This window comes from Canis lupus, chromosome 8, assembly GCF_048164855.1.
Source record: "Canis lupus baileyi chromosome 8, mCanLup2.hap1, whole genome shotgun sequence".
Lineage (NCBI taxonomy): Eukaryota > Metazoa > Chordata > Mammalia > Carnivora > Canidae > Canis > Canis lupus.
In genome coordinates, this window is record NC_132845.1 from 52,925,143 (window position 1) to 52,944,422 (window position 19,280).

The 19,280-nt window shown below is 42.8% G+C and overlaps 1 protein-coding gene across 12 annotated transcripts in view; it reads right to left on the reverse strand.

Annotated features, from left to right (window-relative positions):
• Nucleotides 1-16,043, reverse strand: part of LOC140638528 (transport and Golgi organization protein 1 homolog) — a 53,927-nt gene extending 37,884 nt beyond the window's left edge. For 3 of the 12 annotated variants that reach the window (XM_072836029.1, XM_072836025.1, XM_072836022.1), the window contains exons 1-2: nucleotides 15,901-16,042; nucleotides 14,338-14,496 (exon numbers count right to left, since the gene is read on the reverse strand). In XM_072836029.1, coding sequence (XP_072692130.1) covers nucleotides 14,338-14,388 — 51 coding nt within the window. In that variant the 5' untranslated portion in view covers nucleotides 14,389-14,496; nucleotides 15,901-16,042. Of the gene's footprint in view, nucleotides 1-9,781; nucleotides 9,848-14,297; nucleotides 14,497-14,657; nucleotides 14,894-15,429; nucleotides 15,562-15,900 lie in introns of those variants that run through there. The other 9 variants (XM_072836020.1, XM_072836014.1, XM_072836019.1 and 6 more) reach the window with 8 other exon arrangements.
• Nucleotides 16,044-19,280: the final 3,237 nt, after the last annotated feature.

Sequence of the window (19,280 nt, forward strand, 5' to 3'; positions counted from 1 at the left end):
AAACTCAAAGACAACCTACAGAATGGGAGAAGATATTTGCAAATGACCTATCAGATAAAGGGCTAGTTTCCAAGATCTATAAGGAACTTATAAACTCAACAGCAAAGAAACAAACAATCCAGTCATGAAATGGGCAAAAGACATGAACAGAAATCTCACAGCAGAAGACATAGACATGGCCAACAAGCACATGAGAAAATATTCTGCATCACTTGCCATCAGGGAAATACAAATCAAAACCACAATGAGATACCACCGCACACCAGTGAGAATGGGGAAAATTTACAAAGCAGGAAACCACAAATGTTGGAGAGGATGTGGAGAAAGGGGAACCTTCTTGCACTATTAGTGGCAATGTGAGCTGGTGCAGCTACTCTGGGAAGCTGTGTGGAGGTTCCTCAAAGAGTTAAAAATAGAGGAGGGGCAAGATGGTGGGAGAGGAGGGTCCCCAAGTCACCTGTCCCCGCCAAATTACCTAGATAACCTTCAAGTCATCCTGAAAATCTACGAATTTGGCCTGAGATTTAAAGAGAGAAGAGCTGGAATGCTACAGTGAGGAGAGTTCATGTTTCTATCAAGGTGGGAAGACGGGGGGGAAAAAGAAATGAAACAAAAGGCCTCCAAGGGGGAGGGGCCCTGCGAGGAGCCGGGCTGAGGCCGGGGCGAGTGTCCCCAGGACAGGAGAGCCCCGTCCCGGAGACGCAGGAGCTGCACCCATCTTCCCGGGGAGAAAGGCCTCGCAGGGATTTAGAGCAGGACCCCAGGAGGGCGGGGATGCCCTCAGGCTCCCTGGGACACTAACAGACACCTGCGCCCTGGGGAGAGGGCGCCGAGCTCCCTAAGGGCTGCAGCGCGCAGGGCTGGACCCAGGAGCAGCTCGGAGGGGCTCGGGCGGAGGCTCTGCGCAGAGGGGGCTGCGCGGCCACGGGAGGAGCTCGGAGGCGGCTCCGACAGAGGAAGAGGCTCCCTGCGGAGGGGGCTGCTCGGCTCCGGGAGCAGCTCGGAGGGGCTCAGGCGGCGGCTCCGCAGAGAGGGGGCTGCCCGGCTGGGAGCGTGAATCCAACAGCACAGGCCTGGGAGCACAGGGCACCGGGACACAGCCGAGGATCCGGCTTCCCCCGGGACAGGCAGAGGCCGGGAGGGCCCAGGACCACAGGGACAGGACTCTCCTGCCCCAAGCTGAGCAGATCAGCGGCCCCGACCCTGGAGCATCCAGGCCCCTGCAGACAGAGAGCTCCGTATTTACTGCGGGAGCTGAATTCAGGGCTCTAGAGCTGGCCGCTGCCACTGTGATTGTTCCTCCTGGGGCCTCACAGGGTAAACAACCCCCACTGAGCCTCACAAGGACCTCACCGGATAAACAGGATAAATATCACTCACTGGGCCCTGCACCAGGCAGGGAGCAGAGCAGCTCCCCCAAGTGCTAACACCTAAAAATCAGCACAACAGGCCCCTCCCCAAGAAGACCATCTAGACAGACAGGGGAAAAACAAATTATTGACCAAGCAGCACTGGAAACTTCCAGGGAAAATCAAGGGACTTACAGTATTACAGTATACAGAATCAGAGGATACCCCCCCCTTGTTTTTGTTTTTGTTTTCTTTTTTATTTCTGTTTGCTTCCCCCAACCCCTTTTTTTTCTTTCTTTTTTTTCTCTTTTGCTTCTCATTTTTTTTCTTTTTTCTTTTTTCTCTTTTCATACCTTCTTTATTTCCTCTCTTTTTCTCCTTTTCCCAATACAACTTGTTTTTGGCCACTCTGCACTGAGCAAAGTGACTAGAAGAAAAACCTCACCTCAAAAGAAAGAATCACAAACAGTGCTCTCTCCCACACAGTCACAAAATTTGGATTACAATTCAGTGTCAGCAAGCCAATTCAGAAGCACTATTATAAAGCTACTGGTGACTCTAGAAAAAAGCATAAAGGACTCAAGAGACTTCATGACTGCAGAATTTAGATCTAATCAGGCAGAAATTAAAAATCAATTGAATGAGATGCAAGCCAAATTAGAAGTCCTAACGACGAGGGTTAACGAGGTAGAAGAACGAGTGAGTGACATAGAAGACAAGTTGATGGCAAAGAGGGAAACTGAGGAAAAAGAGACAAATAATTAAAAGACCATGAGGATAGATTAAGGGAAATAAATGACAGCCTAGGGAAGAAAAACCTACGTTGAATTGGGGTTCCCGAGAGTGCTGAAAGGGACAGAGGTCCAGAATATGTATTTGAACAAATCATAGCTGAAAACTTTCCTAATCTGGGAAGGGAAACAGCTATTCAGATCCAGGAAATAGAGAGATCTCCCCTAAAATCAATAAAAAACATTCAAAACCTCGATATTTACTGGTTAAGCTTGCAAATTCCAAAGATAAAGAGAAGATCCTTAAAGCAGCAAGAGACAAGAAATCCCTGACTTTTATGGGGAGGAGTATTAGGATAACAGCAGACCTCTCCACAGAGACCTGGCAGGCCAGAAAGGGCTGGCAGGATAAATCAAGGTCTTAAATGAGAAAAACATGCAACCAAGAATACTTTATCCAGCAAGGCTCTCATTCAGAATGGAAGGAGAGATAAAGAGCTTCCAGGACAGGCAGGAACTGAAAAAATATGTGAACTCCAAACCAGCTCTGCAAGAAATTTTAAGGAGGACTCTTAAAACTCCCCTTTAAGAAGAAGTCCAATGGAACAATCCACAAAACCAGGGACTGAATAGATATCATGATGACACTAAACTCATATCTTTCAATAGTAACTCTGAACGTGAATGGGCTTAATGACCCCATCAAAAGGCACAGGGTTTCAGACTGGATAAAAGAGCAGGACCCATCTATTTGCTGTCCACAAGAGACTCATTTTAGACAGAAGGACACCTACAGCATGAAAATAAAAGGTTGGAGAACCATTTACCATTCAAAAGGTCCTCAAAAGAAAGCAGGGATAGACATCCTTATCTCAGATAAACTAAAATTTACCCTGAAGACCGTAGTGAGAGATGAAGAGAGACACTATATCATACTTAAAGGATCTATCCAACAAGAGGACTTAACAATCATCAATATATAGCCCTGAATGTGGGAGCTGCCAAATATATCAATCAATTAATAACCAAAATTAAGACATACTTAGATAATAATACACTTATACTTGGTGACTTCAATCTAGCACTTTCTACACTCGATAGATCTTCTAAACAGAACATCTCCAAAGAAACGAGAGCTTTAAATGATACACTGGACCAGATGGATTTCACAGATATCTACAGAACTTTACATCCAAACTCAACTGAATACACATTTTTCTCAAGGGCACGTGGAACTTTCTCCGGAATAGACCACATACTGGGCCACAAATCAGGTCTGAACCAAAACCAAAAGATTGGGATCATCCCCTGTGTATTCTCAGACCATAATGCCTTGAAATTAGAACTAAATCACAACAAGAAGTTTGGAAGGACTTCAAGCACGTGAAGGTTAAGGACCATCCTGCTAAAAGATGAAAGGGTCAACCAGGAAATTAAGGAAGAATTAAAAACATTCATGGAAACTAATGAGAATGAAGATACAACCATTCAAAATCTTTGGGATACAGCAAAAGCAGTCCTGAGGGGGAAATACATTGCAATACAAGCATCCATCCAAAAACTGGAAATAACTCAAATACAAAAGCTAACCTTACACCTAAAGGAGCTAGAGTAAAAACAGCAAATAGATCCTACACACAGCAGAAGAAGAGAGTTAATAAAGATTCGAACAGAACTCAATGAAATCGAGACCAGAAGAACTGTGGAACAGATCAACAAAACCAGGAGTTGGTTGTTTGAAAGAATTAATAAGATACGTAAACCATTAGCCAGCCTTATTAAAAAGAAGAGAGAGAAGACTCAAATTAATAAAATCATGAATGAGAAAGGAGAGATCACTACCAACCCCAAGGAAATACAAACGATTTTAAAAACATATTATGAACAGCTATACGCCAATAAATTAGGCAATTAGAAGAAATGGACACATTTCCGGAAAGCCACAAATTACCAAAACTGGAACAGGAAGAAATAGAAAACCATAACAGGCCAATAACCAGGGAGGAAATTGAAGCAGTCATCAAAAACCTCCCAAGATACAAAAGTCCAGGGCCAGATGGCTTCCCAGGGGAATTCTATCAAACGTTTAAAGAAGAAGCCATACCTATTCTACTAAAGCTGTTTGGAAAGATAGAAAGAGATGGAGTACTTCCAAATTCATTCTATGAGGCCAGCATCACGTTAATTCCAAAACCAGACAAAGACCCCACCAAAAAGGAGAATTATAGACCAATATCCCTGATGAACATGGATGCAAAAAGTCTCAACAAGATACTAGCCAATAGGAATCAACAATACATTAAGAAAATTATTCACCATGACCAAGTAGGATTTATTCCCGGGACTCAAGGCTGGTTCAACACTCATAAAATAATCAATGTGATTCATAATATCAGCAAGAGAAAAACCAAGAACCATATGATCCTCTCAATAGATGCAGAGAAAGCATTTGACAAAATACAGCATCCATTCCTGACCAAAACTCTTCAGAGTATAGGGATACAGGGAACATTCCTCAACATCTTAAAAGCCATCTACGAAAAACCCACAGCAAATATAATTCTCAATGGGGAAAGACTGGGAGCCTTTCCCCTAAGATCAGGAACACGACAGGGATGTCCACTCTAACCACTACTATTCAACATAGTACTAGAAGTCCAAGTCTCAGCAATTAGACAACAAAAAGACATTAAAGACATTCGAATTGGGAAAGAAGTCAAACTCTCCCTCTTCACCGATGACCTGATACTCTACATAGAAAACCCAAAAGACTCCACCCCAAGATTGCTAGAACTCATACAGCAATTTGGCAGTGTGGCAGGATACAACATCAATGCCCAGAAGTCAGTGGCATTTCTATACACTAACAATGAGACTGGAGAAATAGAAATTAAGGAGTCAATCCCATTTACAATTGCACCCAAAAGCATAAGATATCTAGGAATAAACCTAACCAAAGAGGTAAAGGATCTATACCCTAAAAACTATAGAACACTTCTGAAAGAAATGAGGAAGACACAAAGAGATGGAAAAATATTCCATGCTCATGGATTGGCAGAATTAATATTGTAAAAATGTCAATGTTACCCAGGGCAATTTACACATTTAATGCAATCCCTATCAAAATACCATGGACTTTCTTTTTTTTTTTTTTTTTTTTTACCATGGACTTTCTTCAGAGAGTTAGAACAAATTATTTTAAGATTTGTGTGGAATCAGAAAAGACCCCGAATAGCCAGGGGAATTTTTAAAAAGAAAACCATATCTGGGGGCATCACAATGCCAAATTTCAGGTTGTACTACAAAGCTGTGGTCATCAAGGCAGTGTGGTACTGGCACAAAAACAGAACATACATCAATGGAACACAATACAGAATCCAGAAGTGGATCCTCAACTTTATGGTCAACTAATATTCGATATAGGAGGAAAGACTATCCACTGGAAGAAAGTCTCTTCAATAAATGGTGCTGGAAAATTGGACATCCACATGCAGAAGAATGAAACTAGACCACTCTCTTTCACCATACACAAAGGTAAACTCAAAATGGATGAAAGATCTAAATGTGAGACAAGATTCCATCAAAATCCTGGAGGAGAACACAGGCAACACCCTTTTTGAACCTGGCCACAGTAACTTCTTGCAAGATACATCCACGAAGGCAAAACAAACAAAAACAAAAATGAACTATTGGGACTTCATCAAGATAAGAAGCTTTTGCACAGCAAAGGATACAGTCAACAAAACTAAAAGACAACCTATAGAATGGGAGAAGATATTTGCAAATGACGTATCAGAAAAAGGGCTACTTTCCAAGATCTATAAAGAACTTATTAAACTCAACACCAAAGACACAAACAATCCTCCATGAAATGGGCAAAAGACTTGAACAGAAATCTCACAGAGGAAGACATAGACATGGCCAACATGCACATGAGAAAATGCTCTGCATCACTTGCCAGCAGGGAAATACAAATCAAAACCACAATGAGATACCACCTCACACCAGTGAGAATGGGGAAAATTAACAAGGCAGGAAACCACAGATTTTGGAGAGGATGTGGAGAAAAGGGAACCCTCTTACACCGTTGGTGGGAATGTGAACTGGTGCAGCCACTCTGGAAAACTGTGGAGGTTCCTCAAAGAGTTAAAAATAGACCTGCCCTACGACCCAGCAATTGCTCTGCTGGGGATTTACCCCAATGATACAGATGCAATGAGATGCCGGGACACCTTCACCCCGATGTTTCTAGCAGCAATGTCCACAATAGCCAAACTGTGGAAGGAGCCTCGGTATCCATCGAAAGATGAATGGATAAAGAAGATGTGGTTTATGTATACAATGGAATATTACTCAGCCATTAGAAATGACAAATACCCACCATTTCCTTAGACATGGATGGAACTGGAGGGTATTATGCTGAGTGAAATAAGTCAATCGGAGAAGGTCAAACATTATATGGTCTCATTCATTTGGGGAATATAAAAAATAGTGAAAGGGAATAAAGGGGAAAGGAGAAAAAAATGAGTGGGAAATATCAGAAAGGGAGACAGAACAAGAGAGACTCCTAACTCTGGGAAATGAAACTCTGGGAAATGGGTGGTGGAAGGGGAGGAAATGAACTAGGGGTGGTGGAAGGGGTGGAAATGAACAGAGGTGGGGGTGAATGGGCGACGGGCACTGAGGTGGGCACTGACGGGATGAGCACTGGGTGTTTTTCTATATGTTGGCAAATTGAACACCAATATAACATAAATTTATAATAAAAAAATAAAACTAAAAAAAAGAAAACAGTCCTGTTTACAGTTGCACCAAAAGGTTTAAAATACCTACCAATAAACTTAACCAAAGAGGTGAAACACCTGTACTCTGCAAGATATCAAACAATTATTGAATACTACATCTAAAACTAATGATGAACTACTATCTGTTGACTAACTGAATTTATTTTATTTTTTTTAATTTATTTTTTATTGGTGTTCAATTTACTAACATACAGAGAATAACCCCCAGTGCCCGTCACCCATTCACTCCCACCCCCCACCCTTCTCCCCTTCTACCACCCCTAGTTCGTTTCCCAGAGTTAGCAGTCTTTACGTTCTGTCTCCCTTTCTGATATTTCCCACACATTTCTTCTCCCTTCCCTTATATTCCCTTTCACTATTATTTATATTCCCCAAATGAATGAGAACATATAATGTTTGTCCTTCTCCGACTGACTTACTTCACTCAGCATAATACCCTCCAGTTCCATCCACGTTGAAGCAAATGGTGGGTATTTGTCATTTCTAATAGCTGAATTTTAAATAAAAAAAAAACCTAACCTGCTGATGAAAGAAATTGAAGATGGTAAACACATCCATGAGCAAATTCCACTGGGAGAACCAATATTAAAAAGTCCATACAACCTAAAGGAACCTACAGACTTAGTGCAATTCCTATTGAAGTACCAATAGCAGTTTTTCACTCAACTAGAACAAAGAATCCTAAAATTTGTATGGAACACAGAAGAGCTTGAATAGCCAAAGCAACCTTGAAAAAGAATAAAACTAGAGGTATCACAATTCCAAATTTCAAGATATACTACAAAGCTGTAGTAATCAAAACAATATGGTCTGGTCCAAAAATGAACACAAAGATCAATGAAACAGAATATAGAGTCCAGAAATAACTCCATTCTTGTATGGTCAATTCATCCATGACAACGGAAACAAGAATATACAATGGGGAAAAGACTTGTCTCTTCAACAAATGGTGATGGAAAAATTGGGAAGTCACACACAAAACAATGAAACTGGACCACTGCCTTAAACCATGCACAAAAATAGACTCAAAATGGATGAAAAGCCTAAATGTGAGACCTGAAACCATAAAATTCCTAAAAGAATACAGGCAATAATTTTTTTGACATCAGCCATGGAAATATTTTTCTAGATGGGCTCCTCTGGAAAGGGACACACAAGCAAAATTAATACACTGAGATTACAATTAAATATAAACTCTTGTTCAGTGAAGGAAACTATCAACAAAATAAAAAGACCACATACTAAATGAGAGGAGATGTTAGCAAATGATGTGTCTGAAAAGAAGTTAATATTCAAAATATAAAAAGAATTTACACAATGGCACAACCAAAAAAATTCCAAGTGATCCAACTGAAAAATAAGCAGAGGACATGAATAGATATTTCTCTAAAAAAGAAATACAGGGGCACCTGGGTGGCTCAGTGGTGAGCGTCTGCTTTCAGCTCAGGTTGTAATCCTGGGGTCCTGGGATCAAGTCCCACATCTGGCTCCCAGTGGGAGCTTGCTTCTCCCTCTGCCTATGTCTCTGCCTTTCTCTGTGTGTCTCTCATGAATAAATAAAATATTTTTTAAAAAATAAATAAAAATTTAAAAATACAGATGAGCAGCAGTTACATGAAAAAATACTATCACTATCATGGGAGAAATTCAAATCAAAATAATGAGATATCATGTCATAAGGGGTAGAAGAAGAAACACAAGAAATAAGTGTTGTTGAGGTTTGGAGGAAAAGGTACCCTCATGCACTGTTGGTGGGAATGCAAACTGGTGCAGCCACTGTAGAAAATGGGATGTGAGTTCCTCACAAAAGTTATAAATACCATAGGATCCAGTAATTCCATGACTGGGCATGTACCCAAAGTAAGTGAAAACATTAATTTGAGAAGAGAGCTGTACCCCTACGTCAACTTCAGCATTATTTACCACAGCCAAGATATAGAAGCAACTCAAATGTCCATCCATACATTAATGGACAAAGAAGATGTAGTATATATTCCGTAGAATATTAATCAGACATTTAAAAAAGAACAAGATCTTGCCATTTGCAACAATGTGAATGGATCTAGAAGATATGTGGCTAAGTGAAAGAAGTTAGTTACAGAAAGACAAATACCATATGATTTCACCCATATCTGGAATTTAATAAAGAAAAAAATGAATCAAGACAGACTCAAATATAAAGAACAAACTGGTTGTTGACAGAGGAGAGGTGGGGGTAGAGGAATGGATAAAAAAAGGTGAAGAGGATTAAGAGAACTCTTATGGTGATGAGCACAGAGTCACATATACAATGGTTAAATCATTATATTCACACCTGACACTAACACTGTTACTTACACACAAATAAAAAATTTAAAGAAGAATAGCAGTAAGACAACAGATTTACTGATTTTGTTATCTTGGAATGAAAAAGTGATACATTAAGTTTCTGAAAACATTAATAAATTGGGAAAATGGGTATATTATCATAAAATTGCTTATATCTAGATATATAATTGAGTAACGCTGGCAAGTCTGTGCAGTATAAGCCAATTATTTCTACCCCCAGAATTATAAAGCCCCCTCGTATCTTCTTCAGCAAATTACCTTAATTCCATACATAAAAATTCTCCAATTATGAATTCAAATGTGTAAACCTTAAAATTGTATATAAAGGAAATATACCTCTTTTCAAATTCAATTAACTAGGGGCATAGTCTCATATCTAAAATATACCTATATTCAAAAAATATATATATATATACCTATATTTACTACATACATACAAATAAAATACCAAATGAAATACACTATGATGAAATGAAATCATACTGATACAGATGCATTTCTTTTTTATATGACTTGTTAATGTGGGAAGATATTTTCAACTGTATGGGAAAAGTTAATAATAACCTACCACAACAAATCCTGAAGTTATAGAAAGCTGCACCCTCCTTAGAAAGCCAATCTTCTTTGTTACAACCTGTCACAGAAAGGAGCCTTCACAGTATGTGTGATGAACGTATATTTTAGGAATTTATATGAATATAATACGTGAATTAGAGAATAAGCAAAAGAGAAAAGTGAAGAATTTGGAAATATATGAATTGGTAAATGCAAGTATCATTTTAACATATTAAAAAATACCATTATATGTTTTTCTTCTGAAACAGATTAAAAACTCTACTTAGTACAATATTATCCATATTAGAAGTTGTCTTGATAGTTTCTTTTTTTAAGATTTAATTTCTTATTTTAGAGAGAGATACAGAGAGAGCCCAACCCAGGACAGAGGCAGAAGGACGGGGTGGGAAGACAGAGAAGCAGACTCCCCACTGAGTGGGGAGCCTGATGTGGGGCTCAATCCTACAACCCTGAGATCATGCTATGAGCTGAAATCAAGAGTTGGATGCTTAACTCACTGAGCATCCCAGGTAGCCTCCTACCCAGGATTTTGAGGACAAGTTTTCTCCTAGATTTCAAGCTCCACACCCTGTGTCTGAGTTCTCCAAGCTTTACTTGGGATCTATTGAAGGTCTTTTTTTTTTTAATCACCTCTAAGTGTGGTCCATTAGCCTTCAGGTCTGATTTGCATTCTTCCTGAAGGAACTTTGTTAGCCTTTGATCTAATTCCTGTTTGAAATGAGACTGCTCCTAATGGAACAGGGCTAGCCTTTATTTAGTCTGAGATTTTTAAATTAATTAAATTATTAATTATTAAATTAATAATAAATTAAATTAATAAAATAAAAATAAATAAAATAATTATTAATTATTAAATTATAATAAATTAAATTAAATAAATAAAATAATTAAATTATTTAGTCTGAGACTTTTAAAAGCAGACCTTCCCAGTTGGGACCGTGCCAGTTGGAATTCTGTAGGCTTTGGCCCTATTCCCTTTTGCACCTGCACTCTTCCCATTGGAACTGTGCCTGTTGGAACTGCCCTAACCTCCAGTCTCTGATCTGTTTGGGACTGGAATGTTCTCTCTGAAACTGAGCTGGCTTTTGGTCAGATACTTTTGGAAACAGGCTGTCCCTGAAACACTTCTAAGAAATGAGATCACGGTCTTCAAAATGCTCTGAGGCAACTTGCCCCTGGGACTCTGGATGGTTTTATGCTTAAAAACACTGGTATGTATATACAATGGAATATTACTCAGCCATCAAAAAATGAAATCTTACCATTTGCAATGACATGGATGGAACTAGGATGTATTATGCTAAGTTAAATAAGGTAATCATAGAATTACCCTGTGATTTCACTCATATGTGGAATTTAAGAAAACAAAACATAGGATCATAGGGGAAGGGAGGGAAAAATAAAATAAGATGAAATCAGAGAGATAGAAATCATAAGAGACTCTTAAGTGTAAGAGACAAACTGAGGGTTGCTGGATGAGGCGGGTGAGGGGATGGGGTAACTGGGTGATGGGCAATAAGGAGGGCACGTGATATAATGAGCACTGGGTGTTATATGCAAGTGATGAATCAATGAACTCTACCTCTGAAACTAATAGTACACTACATGTTCATGAATTGAACTGAAATAAAGTAAAATTACACTGAAAAATAGAAAATTAAATGAAAAAATTAAATAAATAATTAATTAATTAATAAATAAATGCAAACTATGGTCCATCTGCATGCACATTTATAAATAAGTGGACTGACTTAAACAGAAATCATTTTAGAACTTCAATGGCCATGATGGGGAACTTCCTATCATTCCAACCTTAATTTTCTCAAAGCTGAATTGGGCAAGCATGGTTTTAAAATTGACAAACCTAAACGCGGTACCTACTTCAATTAGTATTTTGAAGCTTCCAAATGCTATCAAGAATTAAAAACTGCATTTCTCCAAATACAATTTATAAACTAAATGAGGCAAGCTTATAATTAAAAGGACAAAAAAGGGTTCCGAGTCTTCTTTCCCACCTTCTTTGTCTACAGAAGGAAGGCAACTACCTAGTGCTCAGGACACACCTCTGGCACCACCCGCCCCTGCTCTTTCTGTGCCCTCTCACCTCCTCTGCTCTCTCCCTCTCATCCTTTTACCAAACCTTCCTTTTCCTCTGAAGCTCCCTTGCTCCCTCCTCTCCTAAACCTAAGCCTTTGAAATTAAGGCTTCTGTGGATCTAAACAGACCCCATATTTCTGAGTTATTTTCTCTTTCCTTTTTTTTCTTAAGTACAGTTGACACACGATATTATGTTAGTTTCAGGTGTACAACTGATTTTGCAAGTTTATACATTATGCTCTGTTCACCACAAGTATAGCTACCGGTAGTCTATCCCTTTACATCACTATTACAACATCATTGACTGTATTCCTTACACTTTGCTTTTTATTCCTGTGACATACTCCATAACTGGAGGCCTGTTCTCTCTATCTCCCCTTTACCCATGTTGCCCACACATGACAGAAAATGCTCCGTGGGCTCTCCTTTGTTACAAAATGCAGATGATTGGCATCTCTGCTCCCCTCCTCATACCTCTTCACAGGAAGACTGCATCCATGTGTGAAATCTTCTGGCCTTACAAGAGACATAAAGTCTCCAAAGAAAAACTCTAGTTTGCTCAAATTCAGGTTAGATACATAGGTCACCTGATCTCAGAACAAGGGCGACGTCTGGATCCAGGGAGACTCGAGGCATCCTCAATTTCCCACAACCTAAAACTAAGGACCAATGACCAGGCTTTCTTGGATTCCAGTTGGCTACTTTCAGACCTAGGGACCTGGTTTAGAGCCAACATATGCTTAGGGATTGTCATCTTGCTTTTGATTCTGTACTTGCTATCTCTGAATCCTTTGTAGAAAGGCTGTCCCTGATGAGGTGATGCTGGCTCACCGGCCTCAATCATAAGCAGATACAGATCTCATATGGGACACACGTGGGAATTTCTGCCTTCTAACCCTCCCTGTTCCTCAACTGTCACTTAAGTGGTTTACATCTTCTGTGCACATTGCCTCCAACATGAGACATGCCAGCCAGAAAAAGGCCTTGCTGGCACTGAAATACAATCCAACCAAATGCAAAGAACTTGACTGATGATCACAAATCCTTCCAAGGAAAGTTTTCTAAAGTTTTTAAATCAGGGCAGCCCCAGTGGCGCAGCGGTTTAGTGCTGCCTGCAGCCCAGGGCGTGATCCTGGAGACCTGGGATCGAGTCCCACATCAGGCTCCTGCATGGAGCCTGCTTCTCCCTCCTCCTGTGTCTCTGTCTCTCTCTCTATGTCTATCATAAATAAATAAATCTTTAAAAAAAAAATAAATAAAGTTTTTAAATCACAATTAGTTTACATACACTGGTATATTCCATTCAGGTTTACAATATAGTGATTCAAGGCTTTCATGCAACACCTGGGGCCCATCACAAGTGCAGGACTTAATCCCCATCACCTGTTGCACCTGTTTCCCTGCCCCCCCACCTCCTCTCTGATAACCATCATTTTGTTCTCTAGAGTTAAGTCTGTTTCTTGGTTGGCCTCTTTTTTTCTCTTTGCTGATTTGTTCTATTTCATAAATTCCACATATGACTGAAATCACATAGTAGCTGTCTTTCTCTGACTTAATTTGCTTATCAAGGAAAATCTTGCTCAGAAGGTGAAAAGTCTTAATGGGAAATGTCACAAAACAGAGTCAGGAGATTTTGGCAGGGGAAGCTCTCACATACAACCACTCCAAATAATCGGGGGACCCAACAGGAAGACATGGACTTGACCTGCACATTGATACTTCACTAATCCAACTAGAGGAACTCGTTTTCTCTTAAAAAAAAAAAAAAAAAAAAAAAAGAGAGAGAGAGAGGGATTCCTGGGTGGCGCAGCGGTTTGGCACCTGCCTTTGGCCCAGGGCGCAATCCTAGAGACCCGGGATCGAATCCCACGTTGGGCTCCCGGTGCATGGAGCCTGCTTCTCCCTCTGCCTGTGTCTCTGCCCCTCTGTGTGTGTGTGTGACTATCATAAATAAATAAAAAATTTAAAAAAAGATTTTATTTATTTATTCATGAAAGACACATACAGAGAGAGAGCGAGAGGCAGAGACACAGAGGAGAAGCAGGCTCCATGCAGGGAGCCTGATGTGGGACTCGATCCTGGGACTCCAGGATCATGCCCTGGGCCAAAGGCAGATGCCAAACCATTGAGCCACCCAGGGATCCCCAGAAACTCGTTTTCTCATGTCTCTATCACCACCTCACCTCCTCCAACAAGACTCACCCGCTTTCCACAACACTCTGAACTACCAGATGCTCCAAGGACTTTCTGTTCACAACAGCCCCCAAATTAGGCCCCTTTTCTCCTGAAAACAGTGAGACTCTCCAATTCTCCCTAAAGTGCCTAAGGTTTAGTCACAGCTTCTTTGTCACGCATTCATTCTTACTTCCAAAAAATCCAATTTTTGCTGATAAATCCCTGAGAGTTTCTACCTTTTAAGGTTACAAACAGGAGGGCAGTTTGTGCTTTCACCTCAGGCTCCGGTTCCAGGAGGACACAGAAAGTGGGACCCCAGCTCCCCATTCTCGGAGGAGCTGAGAGTCAGCAGTTCCTGTATTTACGTCGCCGCTGAGTGTGGCTCCAGTTCCTCTGATTTGGGGTCAGGATTTCTCCCCAGAAACAAGCCTGCATCTGTAATAAACCAACCACAGCATCTCTGACGTGGCGTCGAGGGGCCCCCCAATCCACGGATCCCTGAGTAAAATACTTCTTGTTCAAACACCCTCAGGGAAAATGAGGACCAAACGACGGGAACAGCCCAGAAAACACAAGGGATTGTGCTGCTCACTCACTGACCAGCGTGTCCCGGGGGAAGCCCCCCAGAGGCCCCTCCTCAGCACTCGGCCCGGCAAGGCAGCCTCTGTCCCGCTCGTCCCTCAGGAGACGCCAAGTAGCTGCAAAGGCCCCAGGGTCTCCCCGGCGCGGGCGGCAGAACCTGCTGGAAACGCAGCTCTGGCTCTCTGTCCTGAGGCACCTGCAGCGCACTGGGCTGGATCCTCCTGTGGCTGCACAGGCCCTTCCCGCCCTGAGGCGCCCTGGGTCAGCGCAGCCGATGCGCGCCCTCTGCTGGCCGTGGCTGCGCACGCAGAGACCCTGCCCCTCCCTGGGGGTGGCGCGCGCGCGCCCTCTGCTGGCCGTCCTGGGAATCCCGGCAATGCTCAAGGTCCTGGCCCCTCAGCTGGAGGCAGAGAGGGCGCTCTGCTCCAGCCAAGCCATCTCTCTCTATGACAGATCCTGAGGCTGGGCCCCACAAATCCATGCAAAGGAGGTGCTCCCATCTTCCCAAGTGAAATGACCTCTGCAAAGCTCAGCCCCAGGAAGGTGGGGGCAGTGGGCTCAGGGAATCTGATGCCCAGAATTCCTGCCTCTACTGGTCCCAACACTCAGATCCCCTTCATAGACCCCTCCATCCTCGTCCATGGTTCCCCCTCTACACCCCTGGACCAGGAGCCTCCATTCCTCCTTGTAATTCCTCTTTTCTCTGCTTCTCCCTACCCTGTCTTCCTCTCTTTCTTCCTCTCACTTTCTAGGACTTGCCCCACCACCACCTCCCCATTCACTTACTGTCTCTCTCCCTGACAGTCTCTGTCTCTCCTCAGGCCCTCAGATCTTCTGCTCTGTGTAGCCCTGTCTAGGACAACAGGGAACCACATCTCCTCTCTTTCCTGGTCTCCTGCCATGTTTCAGTCCACAGCCTGCTCCCAGGCTTCTTAGGCTGACCTTGGCTGCAGCAGTGAGGTCACCAGTCACCCCTGGACAGCATGTGGACAGACAGACCTTAACACCTTTGTGGTCCAACCATCACCCCAAAGCTGCTGGAGGATGGCTGCCTCCACAGCCTGGAAAGGAGGGCTCCGCAGGATCATGGAGCTCTGGTGCAGAATGGATTGGCCTGGAGGACCTAAAAAGATCCAGAAGCACACACCCAACTTCCCCATCTTCTCCTGCATGGTGGGGGAACAATGGGTCTCCCATCATTGACCTGTTCCCTGCCCATTACTTCATAGGAAACTGTGGGAAGATTGTGGGTCTTACCAGGAAAACTGCCACTGTCAGCTCCCTCAGAGCTCACCTAGATTTGTTCTGTTGGGCGCAGCTGGTATGGGGAAGCCAGTGCACAAAACTTGCCTTAATGCAGGGCCTCCTCACCGGGTTTCCAGGGCCACTCCTGACCCTTTGTTCAATTCTCACCATCACAATAGACCACTTGCTTGGGGACAGACACTTGTCCTGCTGATCACTTCATACCCACTAAACCAGCAGGAGACATGTGCTCAAGAGCATCTACCAACAGTAAATAAAACAACCAACAGATCTAAATACTAGATGAGTCCACCTCCCCCGAAGTTTTCCTGGGCCTTTTTCAGTAAAGATCCCACAAAGGGTAATCTTGTGGCCATCCCCCATCACCACCATTTCTGCCAGTTTGTTTACTGTGTATGCAGGATTCACATTATGCCCTCAAGGGGAGGGATGGTAGGTCCTGGTGAAAGCAGACGCTGACATGGAGAAGGAACCATGAAAGGTTTATTAGGAGGATAACAGGAGTGACAAAGCACAGGGGACAGGATTGGAAGGGGAAACACTCTGACCCTTAGGCAGATCTGACATCTTTTCTAAATATGCTCTCTGCACAGCCAGGTTGTTACTGTTCCAGGAAGTCTTCAAATCTGAAACAATCCTGTAAGGCAAAGAGGTTTGGGGTTATTTCAATGGGATCTTCTGTTTTGCTATATGCATTTTGCCTTTACAGTATATGTGAGGCCTTAAATGAACAATTGAGGGTATGGCTGCCTCTGTGAATCTATATTATAGAAAATAACTTTCATCACAGCTCTGATATAAATCTCTGAATGTACGTATTCTCATGAATACCCTTTACTACCTTCTTGGCTAGGACCTGTAAGTTAATAGAAAAAAAGAGGGTTTTTGCCTTATCTTTGAAATGAGGATTGCCAATCTCTGGGCTGAGGTGTTATACCCTTAGTGGTAGTTTCAGGGACTTAATGAACATTTTTTGATGATTATCTGCATGGATCTATTTTCATGTAAACAGTGAGAAGGGATGGTGGCCAACAGCCCAATTATTTTGCATAATCTTTTTTCTTTTTTTTTTTTTAATAGAGAGAGGAAGGGCAAACTTGTGAGCAAACACGGGCAGAGGAAAGAGAGAGAATCCCAAGCAAGCTCCACACTCAGAGCCGAGCCCAATACGGGACTTGATCTCAGAACCTTGAGATAATGACCTGAGCAGAAATCAAGAGTCAGATGCTTGCTTAGCTGACCGACCCACCCAAGTGCAGATTCTTTATGTACCTCAACTCCTATTCCTCTAATGACCTCAGAAACCAATATGGTCTCCATTTCATAGATAACAATGCTGTGGCTCTGAGTAAGCCCCACTGAGAGCTGGTACTAGGGCCAAGACAGAGGCAGAGCCACAGGATATTGTGATGGAAATTCAGGGAGATGCAAAGCTGCAGACAGGGTGGTGACAGCCGATGCAGAGGTGCGGTGACAGGGCTCAAGCTAGTGTGGCTCCTGGTCAACCCTGAATCCCCCACTAAGGGTCTGGCTCAAGCTGAAGGCCAATCAGTCACTCAGCTGATCTAGGTCCGATCCTCACATTTTCTCCCTGGGACACACAAATTAGGGCAGATAAGACTCCCAAAAGAACCAATTCAACTTCCCAAATCTCCATGACATTCCTTCACACAGTTCATAACCTTCAGAAATCTGAGCAAACAGCAATCTTTATCAATTATAAATTAACTATGGCGACAATGACATTTTGATACAAATAATAGCATTATCCACTCTGTGTGATGGAACAGACTGGGTATGTATCTCATGATGCCTTCACACTCACTTCTCAAGATGCTGGCCTGCCAGAAAGGGCTGCTCCTCTAGCTGAAGGTGGCCAATCCACACCCCTGAGCACCTCCAATCTTCTTCTCATCCACAACCTCCTGTTTCTGTGGGATCCAGGGCGCCCTCACTTGTCCTTCAGATATGTTGCTGGTGCTTCCCTCATGTGTAACACAACATCTCTGATGTTTAATTAATGTGTACCTCCCTTCTATCAGACTCCTTAAATTCCTAAAGTTGAGAGTGGGCCTTGTCCCTCCCAGAGTACAGAATATTGTCTCTGTACAATGTGCACACCCTGACCTGCTGTGCCCAACACTCGGTAAAGAGCAGCTCTCCTTCCCCACAAAGGCACCTGCCAACCATCTCAGTGTGACTAAAAGACAAAGTCTATCACATGTATCTCCTGAGCAATTGAAAAAAGTTAGTCTTTAGCAACATTCCTATAACTCCCATAATACGTGAGGCCTGCATGGGTCCTGCTATTCCTTACAGATGATGCACCTGCATCTATATCTGAAGAACACCATAGAAAAGTCAGAAAGTCCATCCCATTGGAAGTGACTGTGCCCTCCACACCTGCCTCCTGTATGTGCCACTGTTTCTCTCTCTCACCTCTCTTGTGGGACAAGAGAGCTTTTCCACAAGTACTAACTGACTGCTGAGGAGTAGGGGGAGACCCCTACCCTAATGATTAATAAAGGGACCACAGCTCTGCTTTCAGGGGTTTATAATTAATCAAATGACAGATTAAACTCAACATGCTGAAAATGAAGTGAGAGGTGTGTTTCATCCATTCTAGAACAACAAATGTGGAGTCTGGACATGACTGTAATGAATATGTGTCTGCCATTCTGCAAGAGAGGTGGCCCATAGCCACTTCTTCCTAACAATGGCCCCACCGCACTGCTCAGTGTGTGGAAATAGCCAAGTACAACCCATGAATATCCTGAGAACTTCAGAATGTTACAATGTCCCTAACCAGGGGTCCCTTTACAGTGTGAGGCCCTCAGTACAAACTCTGCCTTTGCTCCACCAACACAACCCTAAGGTGGTGACCTGGAAACAGAGAAGCCTATAGGCTCCCACATGAGGAGTTTGCATTTGGAAAGGTAAATGACACCACACACACACACACATCCCAGCATATACCCCACAGACGCAGGGCCAGGACAGGGTGCTGCCCAGAGAGAAACAGGATTCCAGAAATGGTTACAACTGAAAACACTCCTAGTACTTACCTGATCTTTCTCTGGGACCTTCTTGGGCACGGTGTTACTCTCATCCCCTTGAGCAGCACAGGCTTCTGAATGGGACCTAAGCCCTAGAAGGGATGGAGGTGTATTCAGACTGGCATTGACCATGCAGTGTTGAAGCCAGCCCTCTACACCTGCCCCACTCTGTTCTACCCTCTCCCACTCTCAGGTCCTCTTCCAGAGGCAGGAAATTCTCACAGGTCACTGCTGACCCCTAACACAAAAGGGAGAGCCATCCCTTACCCTTCAGGAAGGGACCACCAGTCCCCCCTTGCTTCAAGCTTTTACAGA